General features: G+C 44.6%; 1 protein-coding gene and 1 long non-coding RNA gene across 2 annotated transcripts in view; both read right to left on the bottom strand.

Moving 5' to 3' along the window:
* Positions 1–23,556, bottom strand: part of WNT3A (Wnt family member 3A) — an 85,452-nt gene extending 61,896 nt beyond the window's left edge. The window contains exon 1 of the mRNA XM_040549670.1: positions 23,277–23,556. Coding sequence (XP_040405604.1) covers positions 23,277–23,347 — 71 coding nt within the window. The 5' untranslated portion in view covers positions 23,348–23,556. The remainder of the gene's footprint in view (positions 1–23,276) is intronic.
* Positions 12,145–14,722, bottom strand: LOC121066257. The gene is made up of 3 exons (XR_005817627.1): positions 14,471–14,722; positions 12,709–12,778; positions 12,145–12,365 (listed from the first exon to the last, which is right to left on the bottom strand). It is a non-coding gene; the product is annotated as an uncharacterized LOC121066257 (long non-coding RNA).
* Positions 23,557–23,876: the final 320 nt, after the last annotated feature.

The following is a 23,876-nucleotide window of genomic DNA, read 5'->3' as shown; positions in this document are numbered from 1 at the left end:
CAAGGTGACGAGAAGCAAGGTATTGGCACACAGTGAATGAGATCAAGTAATTGACAAGTTCCTGCCTGCCAGCAGAGCTGCTGCAACTGTCCATGCAAGTGTTCTTAGCCTACACCAACCGGGAGGGGGGACTTAAAAGCTTAAGTCTCTTCCTTTCAACTTGAAATTAGAATAAGTTGACCTCACGTGTACCAGGAGGTGCTGCAGTGCTACTGATGGCCGGTAACTGTTCTGATAACCCACCTATCTTTAATTTTAGTGCAGCTGTTGTGGCAGTAAATTCAAGATTATCCTATGCAACACCATAGCTTATCCTTCTAGATAAGACTAACTGATTTTAAAATACTTCAACAGTAATCAGACACAGGTCTAAACCAGTAATACTGGGTGACTCTTCAAAGTCAAAAGAATTTAGAGTGAATTTAAAATTGGTGACTAGTTCTAGATTACTAGTTTCTGGTAACTGCAGTCTTACTTCGTCACCACACATCTGCACACACTGGCAGTAAGAACTTCCACTTGCCTGAACCTGGTCCAAAGGAACTGAACCAAAACACAGGAATATGGTTAATTCTTCAGTCTCGTATTTCATCACACTGATTCCATGATCAGTGAATTCCCAGGACATCCTGCTATAGCCAAAGGCTCCATGTCCGGGCTAGCAGAATTCTCAACTATCACTGCCATTACCAGGACAAATGTTCATTGCTGTACATAACTTAGATAACATTGTTTTACATAATATTGCCTTCAATTGGGAAACAGACATTCTGGTTTTTTGGGGGGGCGAGAAATTGTATGTGCTTGCTTGCTTGAATTCTCAGGGAGGAATTCTATTGCTTAAGCATAGGTGTGTTGAGTACCTTTTGAGGTACTTTACATATCCACCTGGCTCCAGCCTGCCTTTCTGAAGCATGTGGATACCTCAGATGACACAGAGCATACCAAATGGCACTACAGACTTCTGTGTACATAGTTACATTGAACATTCAGTCTCCACTGACTGTAGTGGGAGTCAGATAATGAGATTAGGCACTAATGTCTATATTGTAGAAACCCAAGTTAAAATACCTGGATATGAAGCTCAGGAATGAATTCAATTGCCTAAATAATTCCACAGCATAGACCCTATGTGAGAAACCTGTACAAGGATTGCAGATATGACATGGGAACTATCGTAGGCCTGTACCTTTCTGAAGCAGCATGTGAACCCCAGGGAAAGCTCAAATGGCTTTAGATACCTGTATTCAGACAGGTATCAAACTCTTAGTGAAGATTATTACAGTTCATTTTGAAAATTCACTACATGCAGCATAGGACTAATTTTCTTTTTTTTTTTTTTTTTTTCCCGTGCTGAGGATTGTACCAGAAATAAGGAATCACTCAACTGAGATTACGAAAAGGGCTATCTGTGTTAGGAGAAGGAAACCTGCAGTGTTATGCAAGCTATCGAAAGATACTGATTTTAAAATTTGTTTGGTTGGTTCATTATGTCTACGACATTCAACCTCTCTGTTCATATCTTGAGGGCTCAGCTACCCAGCTACCTTGGAATTTGACCAATTCTCCTATTATTTTGGCTCAAGTGAAGACAGGAATTGCATTCTGCAGGAAATCTCCTGTTCTCTGAGTCATCATCTACGTCTATAGAACAGGTATTGAAATCACTAATGATTTACCTACATGAGAAGTCATTGCATAGCAACCTGGATTTTAAGTATGTTAAAAGTACTACCCATTTCTCACTAAACCTGAAATATAGATGGTCAAAAGGACATACATTTGAATAATCTAGGTTAAATTGTTTCAAAAGTAACTTATTCTCCTTTGAAAAGGGGCAAGTCATGTTTAGGGTTCAATTCATCTGAGACAGCACAGTTTCTGAAACATGCTTATGGGACTGGAAGTTATGAGGCAGGACCTTTGGGAGACCTGAGCCCTTTTGGAGGGGCAGGTGGAGGCCCTTTGGATGGCACTGGACCCTTAAATGCCTGCAAAAAAATTACACTGGGAGGTGGGCTTCACTTTTCCAGCTGATGACCTCAGCAATGTAGAGGTCTACCTCAAGTCATCCAGATTTCCTTTTCAGCAATAAAGAGAAATACACCCTTTTAGAGAACAGCTCAGTAGGATTTTTTTTAAATATCTTTATGATGAGAAAAATTCTTCGTACCATCCATTTCTCCTCTCTATTGACAGTGAAGGAGTCAGATGGAGATGTCTGTTGCAGATGTCTGAACAAGGATGTCCTAGAGTGCCTCCTGAAGGAGTCAGTGCACAGACATTGCTGCATGATAAATCCAGATCTCTGCTTAGGGCTCAATCTCATGGTCAAGCTAGTCAAGCTCAAATTACAACATGCTAGTTGACCCACAGCAATCCTACATATGTGGATTCCTAGCCTACAGCAAATGCTAGCGAATGTGATTTAAATTAACCCTTTTTTATTGTGGGTAAGCAAAGTCTAATTACCTCACTTGCTGCAGGCTAGCAGTGAGCACACAGACAGTTACCAAGGGTCAGCTGATGTGTGGTAACTTGTTACACCGCAGAAACTTGATCATGAGTTTAATTTGCTATAACTTCCACACACAGGCAAACCTTTAGACCTGGATTCTAATTTCTGCTAGAGCCTCGGGCAGTACAAAATTGACTAAAAGTTGTATTAAGGAGAGGGAGCAGTCACACCGATACCCCTCTTAGCTGGGAAGTACTGCGACACAGTGGGCATGAGAAAATGTTCCTCAAAATCTTCTGTTTTGCTCAAATGGAAGTATCTAACAATGGCAAAAGTCAAAAATAAAAAATAAAAAAATAAAAAAACAACAAATCCTGAATGCTTGTCCAGATTAAAACACCAAGAGATACTTGTGTCACATAGCTAGAAATCTCATTCACTAGAGGCAGCCAGCATCCACTGTAAAACATCTATCTGTAACTAATAGAAAACAATAAAATGAACGAATTTCCTACAGATAAGTTATAAATAACTTAATAGTACTCTTGCTTCTGAGCCAGGAGAATAGGAAGTAAAGGTCACCAATGTCCTTAGTCATTGCTGCAGTGATACTCCTGCTAGCTCCAAGTCAGAAATGCCACTTCTTTACTGTTTGCTGTTAGAAACAACATCTTTCAAGAGAGACACTGACCATTTTACCCCATCTCATCTAAGTTGTCTGCGGCCAAGGTAGAAGATAGACACATTCAATGGCAATCTCAACATAAGGAGAGACCTGCTCAGCTCACCAAGCCCAGGACAGATTATGGGGCCTGGAATAAACTCCAGCAGACCTGAAGCATGGTGATGGTGACTAATTCCCTACTGATAACATCCATCAAGGGAAAGAATGGGTTCTCCTTCTTGACAGCTTCATATCACAACTGAAAGCTCTTCCTATAAATGCCTTTCCATCCAATACAACTTGTTTGGATGAGTAGGGAAAAATATGAAGTCCTCCTCCTCATCTTAATAAGAGCCCACAGAGCCTTGTATTCTAGACCCATTCTCAAGTGGGTTGAAAAATCAGTCACCTAATGCTGAAGTTTCTCAGGATGGGACTCAGTTCACAGACATACACACTTAGATGCCTGCATACAAAAATGATATGTCCAATAGGCCTAATTCTGGCTTTGCTGAATGCACTGCACACAGAGTTTTTTGCAAATGTACCTTATTTATCCAGGACTGCATGAGTCCCCAGTCACCTCTGGGACCAAACTGCCAGTATTTGCAAGAAAACTCTGGAAATGCTGGACCTGTGTTATGCTAAAGAGCTGAGCTGTCTGCTCCCACCTTTCCCTCTGACTTCCTAAGCAACGCATACGTGTGGACTGCACTATACAAACAACTGAAAGTTTCTTAAAAGGTAGGTGAAATACAGTGCAAAGAGCAGGAAATAAGTGAAGGGAAAGGTGTTCAGACATCATGGAATTAGAGTAAAGTAGGTGAATGTTTCAAGGTGAGAAAAATTAGGTCAATTTTGTTTAAATTCTGCAAAGTTGAGGCTTTGCATTTACTTAGAAATTAAATCTTAACTCTTTTGCTTAACACTATGAATGGGAGAATCATAAAAAAAATTGCCATAGGACTGTGAAGGTCAGTGTAGATCAAGCCCATACTCTGCAAAGCCATGTTAGTTGCTATGACACCTCTCATTTGCTCAGGATGTTCTGAGGAAACCTCACAGTTTCCACGTGGCCTTGACCGAATGCACATCCACAAAAAACTAATGAAAAGCCAAGGTTTATGCTTATGAAATCAGTTGAGAGACAGAGACTTTCTCACTGTTGAAGCAAAACAAGAAGGAAGCTTCCAGAGATTCATAGCTTGGTTAAAAACTTCCCTGGAGTCAGGGTTGCTGTAGAGTTGGCACAATTAGAGTTTGAAAAGACGTGTAGGTACTAGTAAACTTCTCAAGCCGTAACACTGTGCAAGCAGCTTCCGTAGCTTCCTTAGCCACAATGACCTCATATTTCATCTCTGCACTGTAATTGCATTGGTGTGATATTTGTCAGCTGTGGTCCCCATCCTCTAGGCTATTCAGCTGTGCCAGGTCACACCATTTCAGCTTTAAACAGGTTCTCAAGGCTGCAGGACTTCAATAGATTTGCCAAAACCTCTCCATTCACCAGGGCTGAATTCTCACACATTCTCATGGCAGAAATCAATGCTCATGCCAAAGCTGGTTGCCTTGAATAGATTTCATTTCACCTCTCTTTAGCCATCTAAAATTTAGGAATCCAGTTGATGATATCATCTAAGACCCGTTCTGTCATCATTACAGAGAGATCAGTGCCTTGGAAGGTTAAGTTGCTCTGTCCTAAGATAGGTGTCTCAGACAGGTGGGCTGAATCGCCTTCTGGACGATTTAGTCCCTACAAAGTAAACTTACATGAAAGCTACAAACTGGTTGTTTAATTTTGAAATGGCAGAAGTTTGTTGAAATTAACTCTACACCTCTGTGCTCTATATGTTTCTATTTCCACTACAAAGATAATACCGTCCCCACTACAGCCCTAAATGAATTAGCACTTTGCACACCAGGCTGGTAACAATGCTCCAGGTCTACAGAAACATGGAAATTACCATACTTGAGGCCAGTAACCTTTCTGAGAGAGGCCAGATCCAGCTACCCTAGAAGAAAATATAAGTACCCTGCACAGGACATTGATGGAATATTATTTCCTTGCATGAATCTCATTCTGATCTTCCATAGCCAGAAGTCACCTTAAGCCCAGAAATAAAAGGTTTTAGTTCTCTCTCTCAAAATAAATAAATAAATAAATAAATAAATAAATGTTGTCAGTCCTGAATATCAGCAATATCTCTGTAAATATTCTCTTGAAAAAATCTCTTGAAAAGTCCTCTTGAATCTTAAGTTTTTGGACTGATTAACATCCTCTTGTTTACCACAAAGCTAAAATCTGGCAGCTTCTGCTTCTACCTTGGACAGATTATAAAGCTTACTTTCCCTGGGAAAGGAGGTCATTTTCAATTCTTTCCAAGAATAGACCTGCCTTCCCATTCAGTTTTCATTTTTTAATGTCAGGCTTTCTCGTTCCTGAAAGTAACTTCACAAAGCAGTACCTAGTTAAGTTTCTGTATGCACCTAAATTGGAAGAATTCTGCTCTTTGCACCAGAGAGGATTTGGGTCTTTTACCTCTTATATTGGTCAATATCACCAAGGATGTTCAAGGACCTCACAAGCACTTAAGACTTCTCATCAGCCACTCTTAAAAAAGGCATAAAAACCTTCTGGACACCAACTGGCATCACATCAATGACATCTGTCGGGCGTTCAGGCACTCAGTCATACCTCCCAACTTTAGCTGTCTTAACGCTGGGTGTTTAGGCTGTTTCTAGAGTGGATGGAGAAAGATAGACAACTCCAGACAGTGATTCACCACATCCACCAAAGATACCTATCTCAGGAAGGATGAATCTCCCTCAGAAGATGCCCATCTTTCTAGAGGGAGGTAAGATGATTTGCTCAGATATTTAAGCATTACATAGCTAAAATTAAGTAAGTGAATTCCATCCACAGAGGTCTGTTAGGGGAGTGTGCTGTTCACCCAATGGAGAGAACGGATACAACTCTTCGTGTGCTTGGAAGCAGAAGGTGTCCTCATACTTTCTCGGCAAGCCCTATTTTCAAACAAGGGTGTCCCATGCTGGTGGAATGCTACCTCAAAGATAAATCGAATCTTCCTAATTTAACTTGAAAGGAGGTGCCTCAAGACAGCTCGAGTGAGCCTGCCTTTGGGGTCATCATGAGACAAGGTCCCACCCTATAAGCAAGCATTTTTTGACTGGAATGTTGGGACCAGTTCCTGGAACATTTTAAGGGCATTTTCTCTTGTTCCCTCAGTTGGACCCATGCACGGTTATACTCAGCCTGCTTTCAAGCCCTGTTGTATACCTCTGTAACCTTGTAAGGCTCCCAGACCAGTATGCCAGCGACTGAAATCAAGGTCTTCTCTTTGGAGCTGCTGCTATCCTTTGTGGCAATTTCCCAGACCTTTGGGAAGTGCATGAAAAAGTGCTGAGCACCCACTTACCTCAAGGCAACCTGCAAGCTCTGCTCATCTCCCAACCACTCCACCTTTTCTTCACAGGGCTAAATAGTGTTTTATAAGCCTAGCTTCATATCTCCACATGTTTAAACCTCTTCACGGCTCAGGGGCTGACTGTGAGAAATGGGAATATTAACATTATGTCAGTGCCCAGAAGGTCTCTGACTATGAGGCAGGCAGAGCTTGTGAGGCGTCAGTAGACTATCTGCCCGTGTTGGTTAAAGCTGGCTGCAGGGCTCTCAGGTGGAGCTGCTCTTTGCCAAAAGAGTGCAACAGAGTCAAACTCGGCAAATCATTTCTGGCAAGCCAAAAATGCATTAAAATAATTACAAATGGAGATGTCGAAATGGCAGATTTGGGGGTTTGGTAAAACAGAAGAATTTGATTTTTATTTATTTATTTATTTATTTTTTCCAGGATGAATTCTCAAGGGTGCTGAGATTGGAGGCACAGAACCAAATTACTGGGAATCAAAGCAGGGTGTGAGCTATGTGAACATCTATGCGAATGTTCTTACCCCCTGGTATATATGAACCACCTTGCACTTATTGCAGGGTAAGAGCATTCACACGGGCAGTTACCACAGAAAAACTGGCATCTCATTAGATCACACCCTAACTTACCTCGTGGTAATTTGTTCATGTGCCCATCCCCTAAGGTGCCATTCCCAAAGTGAAGTTAGAGGACGCAATGTCCCCTTTATACTCATAGTCAGCAGCTTAGTGGTTAGGGCACTCATCCACAGTATGGGAAAATGAGCTTCGTAAGTTTCCTCTGCTTGATTTGAAGCAGGATTTTGAACCCAAGTTTGTTAAATCTCAGTAGCACGCTCTAGCCAACAGATTATTCTGTTCCACAGAGCTACCAAATCAATTATTCACATTGGTTGAGTCTTGGCCAACAATGGAGAGCCAGCCAGAAACCTGTGGAGCTCAGAGCAGGAGCTCTCAGCTTAACACCCATAGTATATGAGACCTGGGTGCAGACCAGGACAGGTACTATATAGAAGGATTCTGAAAATGCTGAAGCCCATTAGGGGACACACAAAAGTTCTTGCAATGCTGCCTTTGCATGCTCCAAAACCCCATCCAGCTCCTAGCCAAGTTTTGCTACATGTTGTCAGATATATACAAGCCTTAACTGGGATCCTTCTCTCTCCCGCAATGGGATAGGAGATGGGACTGAGAGATATGCCTATAATTTACATACATTATTAATGTATGTCCCTGATAACATGTATAATAATGTGCTATGCATCAGCCCAACACAGGAACGACTCTCCCTGCTCTCAGGCTTGATCTCAACCTGTGTGACCCAGCTTGGTGCCTGTGCATAGAAAATGAACCAAAATGCTCAGATATTTAGGATAAATACAAGGCTAAGCAGCACCACCCCCGGCCCAGAATCAAAGTATGAAGCAATTTGCAGGATTAAGACATAAATGAGTTAAGAGCCTAAGACACAAGACAAAAAGATTGCTCCAAAGTCTGTTAAAGAGAAGACACGATTTCCCTCGAGTTCAACATGTCTTTGGATTGGAAGCTAAGACTAGGAAGAGGGACATATGCATGTATTTATATATATATATATATATATATATATATGTATATGTAATATGTATTATACCTGTGTATACCTGTTCTGTCCAAAAAAAAAAAAATAATCCTCCAAGTAGTTGTTAACTGGACTTTCTGTGAGGTGTCACTGCTAATACCTTCCCACCAGAGGGGTGGGTGCACCTCTGTGGCTGTCCTGCTCCTGTGCTCACAACACACGATCTGGCTGTTCACTTCACACAAACTCTTTTAGAATCTCGCTACTGTATCATGTGACCCTGTGTGGTCAGGTTCCTCCCTGGAGAGAGACAAGTGGTACATGCTGTCCTGCTGTGGGGGACAAGAGGTGGCTGGGAAGCATGGGACTTCAAAAGGTGGAACCCTCCACTCTCCCTGAACCTTATGAGAAAGTTCATTCACTTCATCTCCTCCTCAGTCATATGGTGTAAGACAGCTATCGAGAAACTGACGGTATAACCCACTTCATTTTCTCCTTCCTCCCCAAAATTGCACGGTCCAAATGAGAAGGAAAGGAGAAGATGAATGGATGAAAAAAAAATACAGAGCAAAGAATCATTCTGCGGGCAGTAAAACATGAGAGCATTGACTTCTCTGTCTGCCTGTCTGGATGTCCAGGGAAAATTGCATGCACACATGTATGCATACATACCCACAGACATGAGCATGCACACACACTGCAGCCTCTCCCTCTGCAAGTCACATCTCTCCTCCTGTTAGCTGCTCATTTCTCTGTGACTCGTGCTTATCCAATATCTCCTAGAACCTCTGCCAAGCAAAGCTCACTTGGCTGATGGATTCAAGTGACATTAGGGGGACAAGCAGACAGGCAGGAGGACTGCTTAACCCTTGGCTCCTGTAGAAACCAGCTGTAAGAGATGGAGCAGAGGAACAAGGTGTCTGAGAGCCCTTCCATGAGTCCCTCCCTGCTCCCATCCTGCCAGCCCTTCCAGCACCATGAAGCTCATGCCCTGAAGGATGTCAGTCCCCTTGAACAAGCTCTCCCATTATGATTACACCTCTGCATTTTAAACAAACTTTGGAAGGGCCTGAATTTCACAGAGAAAGGGGCTAACATTGACTGAAAAGCACACAAATTACACCTGAGGTGTCTATTCTCTCCTAATATTAATAATAAAGTCTAACTTAGCATAGTAGTGCCCGAGGCTAAGATCATGCCTAACTTAAAAAACAGACAGTTTTAATAGCAAAACCTATACACAGACCTGAAATGTAGGCAGTTTAAAGGGATGTTCACAACACTTCTATCACTATTCCATTGTATTGATGCCACCATATCCTTTTGGGATCAAAGAAAATCCCAGGTATCTTTTCTGACACCTTTAAGATAAAGGAAATTTAAGATAAGCCAAACTCTTCTGCATTCACAGTAACAGAAACAGTCTGGGAATTTGAGGTCTAGACCGCACAAGTGTGTGAAGAAATTTGTACAGATCTCCTTAACAAGGTCAGCAGAACCATAGAAATCTCAAACTCTCTTAAAAAGCGCATGTAATCTCTCTCTCTCTCTTTTTTTTTTTCCTAATAAAACTTTAGTCATTTTCCATGTTCTCAAGATGGAGGGTTCATGTTTTTAAGCTCTTACAAATATGACACTCTCTAATGCATTTAAAAGGAAAATATGTTAAAAAAATCAAAGTCAGTTCCTAATCACCAGGTATCCACAGGCTCGGGAGAAGGCAACATTTGCTGATGACTTGTTGTAGTGATTTCAGAATTGGGATTGGCCTTGAGGATAGTATCTGCCACAGTACCTCCAAGTGGCAATTCTTTACCGGTTCCAAACGTCAGTCCAAATGACTATGTCTCTGACCTATGTCTTTGACCGATGATACTTCTGCAAGACTGCCTTTTTTGAATCAGCTATTGCCTCATACGCTAACACCACAGAAACCCCAAAAGGACAGAATTTAACAGAAACACAAACTCCTTTTCCATGGGGAGCCACAGCAGTGGTCCATAGGAATTGAGAATGATGGATCTTGGGCATTTGGCCTAACCATATTCATTTAAAATCAGGCTCTCGGGTATTCATCTTGGTTCTCTTGATCATCAACATAGAGACTGGCTGCTACAGAGAGTCATTGCACCCTAAGATTGGCATCACAGATAGGTCTGGTGAGTCATGGTGAAGAAGTGTCAGTGTTCATTCATTGACTAGAGAGGGAACCTAGATGACCACTTCAGATGAGATGTCCAGCTCTGAGATGGAGTATGACGAATCCTGCTCGGCATGGCTGCAGTGTGTAAGCATTGTGTACATCTCTACAGTACTGTGAACAAACCTAAGCTCTTCGCTCATGGTCTCTGTTGTACTGACTCACGAGTGTCCAGCTGCCCTGGCTGTTATCCTCACTCCAATGTTTTTGGAAACAGTGAGTCAAAGGCAAGTCCAGCACAGCTCTTCTTCCCATACCTCAGGCTCTGCTCAGTGACCCCATGCTGTACATTGAAATGGGATATGTGCAGCCTGCCTCTGCTAGAGACTGTAGGAAATGGCCTTTTTTTTTTTTTCCTCCTCCAGCTTATTCTCCTCCATCCAGGTCACCAAGCTATTGGTTTAAGTTTGTGTAGTGCAGAGAAGGAATATGACCACAGATCTCATGTCCTAAGGACGTGCTTTATCCGCAGGGTCATATTTTTCCCCTGGTTTATCACAGCCTACAACTCATTAGATATTCAAGGTCTTCCATGTTGTCCTAACCTTCTTATAGTAAAGATGGCAAAACTGGGCTCTTCCATGCCAGGATTGAAAGAGGAGCCTGTACTAGCTCGCATTCAGTCTGTTCCTAGAAATTGAGTGCAGGCGAGAATTTCTCAAATTATTCCGGATGAGTACCAATGTCAGAGGCAATAGGAACTACCACTAGCAGCACTGTTGGTGGCAGACACAACAGCTAGGTTAGCTGAGGTGTGTTTGCGGCTGTAAATATATGCCAGACTATATAACCCTTGAATTAGTTTCCATACCACAATTTGGAGAGTCTTCTGGTAGACATTGCAGTTTACTTGTAATTTCAGTGGAGTTGTTAGAAAACTGTGCTGACAAAACACTGCCTTATATTATGACTGAGCTTGAACATTTCCTTCACCAGGAGACTGAGACTACACATTGCATCAGCAGGACAGATGGACTCACTGCTCGTTTCTATCACAGACTTCCCATATGCCTGTGGGCAAGTTGCACCAACGGTTTCAGCGGCCACTGAATTAGCATTTCCCTGTCTGATTCCCAATCTTCTGCTAATGTGTCTTATCTATTCTCTTTCAAGTCAGTTGTTTGCCCCATCTGTCTGGACCATATTACTCTTTCAGGCAAAAACTCATTCCCACTGTGCCCTTGGTCTCCTGTTGTTAGTGACTTCTAAGTTTTGCAATGAAACTGCTAGTATCCATGACCTGTCTTGTTAGAAAAACACTGTGATCCAGCAAGCTCCTTCCTCATCCAGTTGATATTATTGTTAGTAATGAGTCAGTGCTAACTACCTCTTATATCCATTGCTTCTTTACAACTGTGATTTAGGTACATTTAATCCAGCCTGTGGCACGTGAGGATGGATGAGATGATTTCTTGTTTGAATGAGTTAATGATGGTACAAGTTGTGTCTATTATTGCAAACCCATGGTAGGATGCATCTCAACTAACCTAAGGTGCTTAATAATTAGTTAAATCTCTGTTGCTCACCCTCTGTTCTCTCTATGGCATGTGATGCTCATGTTGCAGCAAAACAGATTCAGATCTTGGCAATCAGGCAGCCACTTTCTCTCTCTAGAGATTTACATTGTTTGTAAATGAGAGTGCATCGAGGCCTTGAAAAATATCAATACACTTTGTTCTAGCCAGATGGTAAGTGGGCTAGGCTGGACTGGCCTTCCTAGTCCCTCAGAAGGCAGGATCCCTTACTACTGGAGAAGAAAAGAAAAAAAAAAAAAAGAGAGAGAAAAAAAAGACTATATCAACACACAGCACACACATCAAAACACCTTTAGACCATATTCCTAGCATCTGCACATCAGAAAGCAATGTTTCCAGAGCCTCCAGAATGGCTCTTGACCACCACTACAAAGCCAACCTACAAGGACAGGCAGCATCCCTATGGTATGCAGGGTCAAGTGAAGCTCTCCTGGTCTGGATTGGTAAGGCAAAGTCATTCACAACAAATGCATCAGGTCTGCTTTTCCCACTGAAGAACATGCTGGAAAAATAAATAATTCTTTCATTTCTTCATAAGAAATTACTTCAAATGCCCTTCCAACATATGGGAATTTTTCTCAGCTCTTTCGTACATATGTGGAATGCAACACCAGGACTTCAGGTGACAGATTTTTAAAGATATTTCAGTCTCTAAAGATGTAAAGAAATGCCTACTGGGATTTTCAAAAGGCTCTTCTAATGGAAGCATCCTCTTAATAATCTACAGGGCAAGGTGGATCATTAATTGCCTAGATGCTCCTAGCTTTTTGGAGTGTATTGAAAGGAAAAAAAAAAAAAAAAAGGATCTGAATTCATCTATCCAAAATGAGATATGTTTGTCTGACCTTGTCATCCAGGATCCTATTGCAGGCAATGGTGAGAAAACTGGCACAGCTGGGGAGTGATTCATCCCATCTGAAAGAAAATGTCTAACATACTCAGATGAGTTGCATCCTATTTCTAGCCAATAACTCTAAAGAAAACTTGGCTAGAGACTGCTGACGTGGAAAGATGGTTCTCCCTACAGAAGGGATAGGAATCAGACCTGGATCCCCCAGAAACCAGCATTAACCAGATTTTAGGCCTCAAAAGGAGCCATGGGTCTCCCAGTTAATTCTCCAAAACTCATCTGACACCCAGTGGTATTTCCCTACTCTTCACTAGGCTTTGGAGAAGACCTTGCCTGTCCAGCAAGAGCTTAAACTGCCCCGCTTCTTCACAGTTACTATAGTCTTGTAAAAAAATGGAAATGCTCCCTTAAGCCTGCGAGGATTTCGAGTTGCTTTCTGTCATGCCACACAACACCGTCTAGCAACAGGCTCTATTATTGTTCTTCTGGGGGCAGAGGGACAAATTGAATGGTGGGCTTGGCAACTGTTCAAGGAGTTTCATTCCTGCCTTCCCACCCCCTAGCAGATATCTCTATTAGACAAGGTGCACTCTTCTGGTAGCAGAAGAAAGCCCTGCTCTGCTCAGTGCTGCTTGGCTTCGTCTCACAGGCTTGGCTACAGCAGAGTTGGTTTCTGCCTTTTCTCACTGCTCTGTCACACAGTGGGAATTCTGCCGAATAACAGCAAATTCCTTGGAAGCCTGAGCGTGCCCAACCTCTGCCATAAAAAAACTGCATCTTCCAAAAGGGATGTAGAGGGAATATGAAACTAGAAAAGCAGAATTTGGAGACATATACTGGGAAAAGAGAAAGGATTTTATTTCAGGGAACCAAAAGTAAAACAAAGTCAGAGAAACTCTTTGAAATGCAGATATAATTCTTGAATCTTTAGGAGTGACGGTGTCCTCTGCTAAGTCACCCGTCATGATGGGGAAGCAAGAAAGCTATTTTGAGTATTATTTTGTAAGTTTTGAGATGGCTTTCTATTACAAGCTTGTATCAATGACTTGTGCATGTGGTTGGAGGATGGTGGGAGACTCTGTGTTTGGCAGCTGAGGATAAGGAGGACGAGGAAGATATATTTGTGCTCCGGAGTGTGCTGGATTAGAGGAAGGGTTAAATGTGTTACAGAGAAAGCTGCAAAACTCTCAAGCTGCTTAGGCTTTCAGCAATGATGCTGAGACATGACAAAATAGAAGACGGTGTGAATTTGCTGAGGAGAGGGGTGGTTTAGAGAATTTTAACACATTTAGATGGATGTCATGTAGTGACAGCTAGGAAATAGGTAAATGAGCAAACTCAAAATGCAATCCCTGTCTTGGGAATAATCTGACAAAACCTGTATGCCAGTGGTGGAGATGTCTCTGAGATGACTGCCTCAGCTCCTCCATAGTCACAGAGGGTTTAACCATCAGAAAGTGCCCATTTCTCCCCATCAACAAATGGACCCAAGAGCACCTGTCTTGGATGGAGACATCTAAACTACAGAAATATAATGGGTAAAATGAATTCCACCCTGAGGCCTCACACATTTTTTTGCAGATGGGCATCAAGAGACACTGAGATTGTCTAGGGGTTTCTTGACCAGTTTCCATCTGATGCTCGAAAAGAAGCATGTCATCAGTGGACCTTATATGATCCCCACCAGGCCAGTGAGGACAACCAGGATGCCATCAGGCATCTTAACTGGCAGTAGATGTCTACCTATGCATGCTCACCTGATGGAAATCCAGGTATCTTCATTTTGAAATTAGTTGCCTTTCCTGCAAGATGCGCTTAAACTGAACACCAGGATTGATGCACGGGGACAAAGTGAGCTTCCATAACTTGTGATAGACTCGAGGTCAGGCCAGAAATGCGGGGGTCTCCCATGATGCAAGCTCAAGGAGCCCCTGAGGCACTCTATGAGCCCCCTACGCAAACCTGACTTCCCCCATGAAGAGGAGAAGTGGCAACCCCTAATGGCTGGGCCTGTGATGTGAGGCCTGTGATGTGAGAGGGAACCCAGCTCCACATTATGACATGACCTTGCTGGTGATGCTATAATTCTGTGATTCTATGATGCTATGCCTCAGGATGTGGAAAGATGCAGTGAGAGAAAAGCATTTTACGTCAGTATGATGTAGGAAGTGGAAAAAGCATGTTGGAAAGGTAACAGCATCCCTGCTAAGAATTATCACTATACCATAGAAAGCATAACTGACTCATATTGATACCAGAACAGAAACTGATGGGGAGACCAAAGGCACCTTGAACTCCTTTGATGGCCCAGGCTCTACAAATGCAAAGTGCTCTCTGGGTATCAGCAGCACCCAAGTGGGAAGGGGACTGCGAATATGCAGGTGACAAGCAAGGAAGAGACAAACAACGTCTTTGTGATGCGTAACGCTCTCCCCTGGTTTAAAGGCTGTTTTTAAAAGCAGTGCCCTATGTTAAGAGTTCAGAACAAGGGAGTTAATGTATCCGTTCTCTTTCCCCTCCCCTTGCTTTTTGCAAGCACTGGTAGAATTTGGAGTGAGCTGGTGATCTGCTGAATTTTTACATGTTGTGCTAAGATTATAATAGGATTCAGAGCAAACCTTGACACTTTTAAAGAGACAGAAGGGAAGAAAATCATTGTAAGTGACCCAGGCTAAACAGAAACATTTAGCACAGACAGCATCAGGCCACGGTGTGGCTTTTCTGCAAGACTCACCCTGGGCCTAACCCAGCAAAGCCCTGGTATGCAATGGGGGGCTCCTTACAGACTTCTCTGGGTGCTCACCTCCCTTCAGGATGAAGCCCCACTGAATCTTATGGACCCTGGGCCCCCATTTGGTCGTGTCAGCAAAGTAGAGCTGAGTTCAGTGAGATGGGATGGGAACAGCTCTTGCTGCGGCCTTGGAGCTGTGCCCCATCAGGCCTTACCTGAGCACGTGGATGAGACATGCATGCTCAGGCCCATACTCCTCCCTCTCTTATTTTTCCTTCCTATACACTATATTTCATTTTTTTCCCTGGCACTGTCACCTTGGCAGCAGCCCCACCTGACTGGGCAGAAAGCACCAAGCTCCACATCACCCGAAGACATCGGATGCCTATTCTGGGCCTAGAAACCTCTTCTCTGTCTTTGCAGTGAAGGTCTCCAGACCTCCTGCACGCTTCTCCTCTCCTTTTCCAGGCTCTGTAGAGTTTCTTTTGGGAACCAGAGCAAGCACATGAGCCCATTCCTGCTCCAGCAAGGAAATTTTGACACGGATTTTGGTGGAAGCAAGACCGGTCCACCCCTGCTCGCAGAAGGCCCTGGGGATGGGACTGTGTGCTCAGCACAGTCACTGCATAAAACCCAGCTGTCCAAACGGAGCGCTTGTGACTCAGAGCCCAGAGGATTCCCCCTGTGACACACTTGTGCAATGCTTGTTAAGTGCTGTCATTATGCCCAATAAAGCCCTTTGAAACGTGGCTGGGTTATTTGAATCATGCTCTCGAGGAATGCAAGCACAGGCTCCTTTCCCCAAGGAAGGCCGGTGCTGAGTGAGGGGGAAGCGTGTGCTTCGACACATGGTTGTCTTGTTGGGCTTTTCTCACCCTCCTGCAAATGCAAAGCAAGAACATCTGCTCTTGGAGAGGTCTAGCACAGAACAGCATCCTTCCTCTGCTGCTTTGATAAGCGGCAAAGCACTGGTGGTGCAGTAAGAGGTGCACAGACTGAGCCCCTGGCTCATCCCAGCTGTAGGAAGAGGGTTGTGAGGAGGAAGGGCATCCCATGGGTTCGGGATGGAGACACCAGCCCTGTTTCTCTTGGTACCTCCAGGGTAAGAACAGCTATCTATAGCTTTTCTTTCCTAAGAGATACCACAGATTCAAAGCAAAAGCCAAGGTTCCTCCAGCGTGACCCTTTAGAGGGATCAGTTAAAATGACTTTTTTTTTTTTTTTTTTCAAATAAAGCAGGGGCAATGGACATTTCCCAGGCCTAGCTTTACAGCTGAGTATGGAAAAAGAAATGCCATGTGCACAGGTGAAAAGTTCCATCAAAGCAGCACAGGAGCTCAGAGAGGAGAATAAGACCCACCTATTTCATTAACGTCTGCCTCCCTGAAGCAATCACCTCTTTATCCTGCCTAATGCTGTGCACTGCAATAGCACCCATGGACATGGAATCTCTGTAGAAAGGTCTTTAGAAAGAAGAAGAAAATACCTGCCTTCTCTTGGTGAACCAGAAAACAAAGTGTCTTGGTGCTACAACCAGCCCTACTGCAGGGCTCATTGTATGGCCCAGGACAAGGCCTTTAAAGTCTTCTACCTCTGCTTATCCATCTGTAAAATGGGAATAAAAATCATCATCCTCCTTCCTGGGTACTTAACAGTGCTTAAGCCATGTTAGTAAGTGCTCCATGGTTTTCAGGTGAGATGTCTTAGAGGTGTTCAAAGGTATGCAAAGGTATGTTTTGCCTCTGGAGCTATCTGAAAAGAGCTGAGTAGCAAAATAATTCACTTTTCTTTATTCTTTGTTAGAAAAGGCTTGTTTGTTTGAGCCAATGCTTTGGTTCAATTCTTTGAATATCAAGTTGCCAGGTTTTAGGTTGCCAACTAATAAAATCCTATTAAAATGAAAAAAAATAATTAATTACATAAAAATCAATGAGTGTATCAGAACAACACTGTTTACTAAAATTAGACTAAAATCTGAGTGGATAAGGGCTCTCATTTAGCACACTCTGTGCTCTCTGGGAGTATCTCAGCCATCCCTGTATTTGAAACAGGGGTAACACTCTTGTTAAACACTCTTGCAAAGTTTACTGTTCTTGCCATGACAGAGACTTGTATGACCTTGGTCCAGTCACTCAGTCTCATTGCACAATTCCTCCATCCCTGGACCATGCTAGAGACAACATTAGAGTCTGCTTCTCCAGTACCACCATGAAAAAATGGAGATGGTAAGATATTTGCTTTACACTTTGCACAATACATGCCAAGTATAGACCCCACAAGAGGTCCTACTGCTTATGCTGATGCAGCATGATCCCCTCACCCAGCAGCCCTCTATCCCCATTGCTGTTTGGGTGCAATTGCCCACGCTGTGCTGAGGAAAATCCAAGCTGGTGGGAGACTTGGTATTTGAGAGCAGGCTAAGGCATCCTTCTGTGATTACACACTGCCTGGCAAAACAAGGCCATGTAAGATAGTGTTGTAACATAGATATTATATATATAAAGGTAATTCCCAAGCCTTGGGGCAAGGGTGGGAGAGGGCTGCATGTACAGGGATTGCACCGCATACAGCTGAAGTGCAGCCACCTCTGCAGAGGAGCATGACAGCAGCTTAACATCATACTGCAAACAGTAGCAGAGGAAATTAAGATGAATGCTATTGCCTCAGAAATGTCAAAATCCTCAGCTCAGGTTAATCAAGCCGGGGAGGAACAGGTACATGTAATTCATGTTTTTGAGCTCTAGAGATTGCTTTAGGAGCTCTGATGTCAACGTGCATGGCTCACACTGTCCCTTGGGTGACCTTCCATGGCTCTGCCTCCCTCCTGGCTAATGAGGAAGGATCACCTCTCACTTAACCTACACACTCTCTGCCAAACCTAAGCTTTGGTTTCTCAAGTGCAGAGCCTACCAAGACTCAGCTTGGTTCTCTAGGATTTGCAACGAAAGGAGAATCGGGTTTCTCATGGGCTCCAGAACCCCGCTTGGCTTTCATCTACCCCAGTGCAAATCAGGGGCTGTTCCCCCCACCCCAAGGTGCACAGATGCCATGAGACACCTGAACCATGGCACAGGCCAGGACTTCATCTGCACATGGCTTTTATTGCAGTGATGCCATCAAACTCTGACAGGGACACATTCAGCTGTTGAACCTGCATACTGCTGGAGTAATGCCTCCGGGTCACTTGTCTTTCTATTAGCAAGGCTGCCATCCCACCCTGCTCCCATGCACTTACATTTCCTGAATCACAAGAAATTGGGATGGATAGATCCATTAGATCACTTTTTCCAGCATTTGTGGGCTGTAAAGTGGCTACTGCAGAACATCAACAACTTTGGCCAAACTCACCCCACATGGATGATTCAACCAATAGTGCTTCTGTTACTAGTCTTGGAGAACAAGCAATAAGAACCTAAAATCAGTGCAAAACGAGGTCATAGACAGGAAAATATTTCTAACACACACTCTTCACAGCCACTTCCTGATGCTGGCCTGGCATCTTCAGTGACACTGCTTTTACTCTGCCACCAGCAGTTATTGCTCATCTCCTCACCCAGTTCGTAATGGGGCCAATCTCATCCCTCCCCACTTAGGATGTGACACAGGTCTTACAGAGAGCAGCAGATTGGACAGGAGCTCCACCAGCTCTCACCCTTCAAGCCCTCATGTTACTTTTTCCTTTCCTTGTGCAACTTCTGACATGGAGCACCTGCAGTGCACCTTGACCAGACCACACCGCATCATCTGCGTCCTACCAAACCTTCAGGTATGGGTGCAAGAGCAGCATAAACCACAGCGACTACTTCTACATCAAGTCACACAGGAGCAGCTATGTCTTCTGCCTGTTTCCACCACATCCTGTCCTTCTCCACATTGCACAACCCATTGGGGTGAAGCAGACAAGCCAGGAGGGGTGAGGGTGGCCCCTCATGCCCAGCTGGGTCCCTTAGGGACAAGGGAAGGGATTTCACCCGCTTCTGTGCAGCCTTGCTCCAGTGCAGAGTAGCCAGGCGTCAGCCCAAGATCAAGACCTTGTAGCTGGCTCTTAGGACTGGATCTCACATGCTGCTACACTTTCCTTGGCTACCCCCAGTTGGGGAACATCACACAAGGCTCCTTGGGGACCAGTGAGACAGAGGAAGGGATACACATCGCCGACCAAAAGGGTGCTGCCACACAAAGCCCCCACCGGTGACCACCTCCTACGCCAAGCTGTCCCCCTCCAGCCCTTCCCCAGGCATGTGCTGTAACCACTCAGCATGCACCAAGCTGCCTCGCACCCCAGGAAGAACTAGATCTGAGAAGCCAGCTGGCAGGTTCCTGCCGTGGTGAGGAGGTCTGCCCATACTTCTGATTCTGCTCAGCCACCTCCTCCCACAGGCACCACCTCACAGGCTGCGTGCGGACGGATCCCCAGCACCGCAGCTCATCTTTTAGTGCTGGTTTTTCTTCCTAAATCAAACCCTTCTCCCTCCTGAACCAATTCTACACTCCCTGACTGTCCTCAGACCAAGTCCGGCATCATGCCACTGATTAAAAAATAAAATAAAATGTTTTTCCACTGCGTGTGCAACCAGACAGCCAGCCAAGGCGGTGCAAGTTAGCTGGGAAAAGTTGTAATTCTGTTCATGCTGCCAGCATGACACTGCTTGTGCCCCATACCCCAACAGGACAGGAGACATCTAATCCCCTCTGCTCATGAATTCTGCTTTTGGTTTTCCCAATTTTCCTTCTTTCACTCACTCTGGTCTCTCTTTTATTTAAAAAATAAACAAAAAGAAAACAAATGAACAGCATTAACATTTGGAAAAAAAATATATATATGTAATATATTTGCTGCTAATCTGGCCTACTGGATGCAGAAGAGCCTGCTGCTGCTACCAGTGCCTGCTTTAGGTCGCAGGGTGTAATGCTGCGCTGTACTGGGGAAGGTCCCGTGGGGTTACTGTGCTGCAATAAATCACACCAGCATGTCCCTGCAGACTTGCCACATCGCTCCCAATAGGAACCGGCACCCTCTTCTTTTATTACTTTAAATAATTATTTTCAAAGCCTATTTCATCCCTTTCTGTAAATTCTTTATTTGGAGATTTTTGTCTCCAAGACTCTCCCGTAACTTTTCCCCCCATTGCTGCTGAAAGGATGCAGACAGAGCACAAGAGCTCCAGGGGATCTTTCCCTTTTTTCTCCATGTTTTCTTTACACTTATTCTATTTTTTTATTATTATTTTTTTTAACTTACCATGCATCTGGGGCTGTGCAGAGCCCACCCCGCACTGCACAGCTCGATTTTAAACAGGTGCCCCTATGCCATGGTGGGAACAGCAACTTAAAGAGCACAGCCGAGCCAGGCGCTCCGTGTGGAGGCAATTACAGTAACAGATACATGACCACTTGCTCACCCTGACAAATACACACTTGGTGTTTCCCCTAATTTCTTTCCTTTGGGAGAATATTTAACCAAGCCCTACAGGAAAGTATCGTTTCTTAGTCCCTGCTTTTGCTCAGATTGTCTCGAAGCTGAAAGCAGAGTAGGTATCTATAGCTCAGTGTGCATTAGGGGGAGTTTACGTTTTAATTAGAAACTATTATTCATGGGGGGGCACAATTTGTGTATGGTAAATTACAGATTTGCTGCTCCAAGCAGTCAAGCAGCTATGAGCAGACGTTCAGGAGGCTTTAAACAGAGAGGTTTGGGATGAGATGTTTGTTGCTTGAACTATCCGACTAAAAAATTTCTGGCCCTGTCTCCCTCCCTGCAGTCCAAAAAAAATAAATAAATAAAGGACAAAATTAAAATAAAACAAGGAAGTGTGATCGATTTGCTAAATCGTCTAGTTTGGGAGCAAGCTGTCCTTGCAGAGCGTGATCTGGCCAGGAGAAAAGAAGCTGAAAGAAGCTGCACTGCCGTGGTTGTGGTCTTCGAGGGACCCCCGTGCTGCCCCTGTGGCCTCCGGGTGTCCAGGGCTCCGGCCAGGGGGTGCCTCTGGGTTTATATCTTGCTTAGGGATAAATAAAGAGGGAAAGGGATGTGTACGGGGGGGGGGGGGGGGGGCGGAATTTAGGCAGCACACGTAACAGCACCCAGCTTCTCCTCCGACTCCCCCACCCCAATCAAAACCTCCTTTGCATTTCCATGGCCTAAGGGGGCTCTCTCTCTTTGCAAAATAAACGTCTAAAACCGCTGGTTGGCACCAAGGGAAGGAAGGAAAGAAGGGAAAAGAGGAAAATAAAATAGTAAAAGGCATTTCCCCCCCACATCCCTGGCACACCTGCAGCCCCGGCTGGAAGCTGAGCTGCCCTCCCCAGCGCCGGGCACCTCTGCGGGTCGGGGGCGCGGAGCCGCCCTGCCCTCCTCTCCCCTCGGTGGGTGACAAGGGAATATTTATGTTGGTATTGGAGGAATGCGCTTCCTTCTCCAATCAGGAATGCAAGCGGAGTTTCTAATTATAAGTTAGATCGTGGCTGGGAATAAAAGATTGCTTTTTAATGACTCCCGTCCAGGTGCTCTTGCTGCCTGTCTTCCCAAGCGCGCATTTGCATTTTATTGCCTTTCTCCCATCCCAGCGAATTCCCTGCTTTCAGACATACCTGACATAGTTGGAGAGGCTGCCTTCAACACCCTCACCTCTGCACCGCCGGGCAGCGCGGAGCGGGCCCCCAGCTCCTCCGCCACCCTGCTGCTGCCACCTGCACCCCATTCCCCCTTCCCGGTCGGGGGCCGTGCACTTTTCCAACGATAGTATATATTTTTAGCATTTTTTTTTTTTTTAGGGGGGTGGTTGGGGTGATTATTCACAGCACCGCCCCGGCAACCCTGCAGCAAGCGACTCCTTCTCCGAGATTTGGGGAGCCTCCGCTCCGAAGCCTTGGGGTGTCCCCGCAGCCTTGGAGTGTCCCGCAGCCTTGGGGTGTCCCCGCGGTCCTGGGGTGTCCCCGCGGTCCTGGGGTGTCCCTACAGCTCTCGGGTGTCCCCGCAGCCCTGGCGTGCCCCCGTTCCTCCTGCACCACTCCACACCAGCCGGAGAAGCGCGGAGCTGGAGCCTTCCTAGGGCTTCCCTCAGCCCAATTACCTCCGCGGGGTAATTAGAGCAGATCGTGCAGTTACATGCCTTTGCCCAGCACCATTTGCTTGTTGTGGGGGAGAGCGAAAAGCCTCTTAAAGGCGTAGGGGGAGAGCGCGGAGAAGCAGCGGCGGCCCGGTCCCAAATGCGCGGAGCTTGGGGGCGCGCAGGGCTCCGCGCATCCCCGGGCGCATCTCCCCCGGCCCCTGCTCTGCCCCTGCACAGCCAGCCCAGGTTGCTCTGCCTCGCCTCACCTCCCTGATCTTTCTTCCCTCGCACCCTCTCCTTCCCTAAATATTCCTTAAAGCGAAGGGGAAAAAAAAATTAAAAAAAATTAAATGTTTTCATCCTTTTCCCCCCTCCTTCCTTCCACCTGACTAGCTCGAAATCACCTTGAAATGCTCATGTCAACTTGTATCATTATCTCTTTAATTCAGGCAGTGCCTTTTGTTCTTCACAGGAGAGGATCAAAGCACTTTAAAAAAAATAATAACTTTCCGATCGCTCTCGCTCGCTCTCTCTCTTTTACAGTAGGAGAAGGAGAGATCAGGTATAACCCAGTCAAAATAAACAAAGTGAATGCATAAATAAAAGAGGTGAAATGCAGGTTCTAAGAACTTGCTGGCGCTGGAACAATCCCACCTCTTTAGCTGAGTGGCAACGAAAGGAGAATTTCAAGTCATCTTAAGCGCAGGGGTTGCAGAGAAAACAGAGGAGGGGAAAAATAAATGAAAATGAGAGAAAAAAAAAAAGAAGAATAAAACTTACCACCAGATTGGGTAACTTGACAGAGCCTGACTCAACCCACAAAGAAACAGGAAATATCCAAAAGAGGCCATTGATGAAAAGTTGTCTTTCTTTTTTTTTTTTTTTTAACCAGAGTTGCCAAAACCTTCCTTTCTTCTGAGGCAGGATGATTATTTTAATAATAATAATAATAACAATAATTTAAAAAAAAAAGTCAAATGAAGTGAACTCAACCCGACCAGGTAAATCCTCTCTTGCTTCCTCTACTACTCTCAAGGAAAAAAAAAAAATCTCAGAGAGGTAAAAAACTCTTCTCTCAGCCAAGACACTGAAGGCAAATATTAAAAAAAAAAAAAAAAAAAAAAAAAAAAAGTTTGAAGTAGCTCTCTTAAAAAGGACCCAATCAGCACTTATTGCCAAAGGGAGAATTCTGATGCTTTGGCTTGTTCTGTCAATCAGGAGCGCGAAGTCAGGAATGAGCTAATTGCAAGGAGATAGTGTTTTAATACTCATTAGGGGGCACGTTGGCCCACAAGCCAAGGGATAAAATGTAGTTTTAAAAAGGGGAAGGAAGATTTAGGGGGTTTAAATAGACAGGGGGGACCCCTGTGGATTTGGGTA

Source organism: Cygnus olor, chromosome 2 (assembly GCF_009769625.2).
Source record: "Cygnus olor isolate bCygOlo1 chromosome 2, bCygOlo1.pri.v2, whole genome shotgun sequence".
In the NCBI taxonomy this organism is placed as follows: domain Eukaryota; kingdom Metazoa; phylum Chordata; class Aves; order Anseriformes; family Anatidae; genus Cygnus; species Cygnus olor.
Note: the sequence above shows the minus strand (reverse complement) of the source record. Positions and strands in the feature narration are given on the sequence as shown.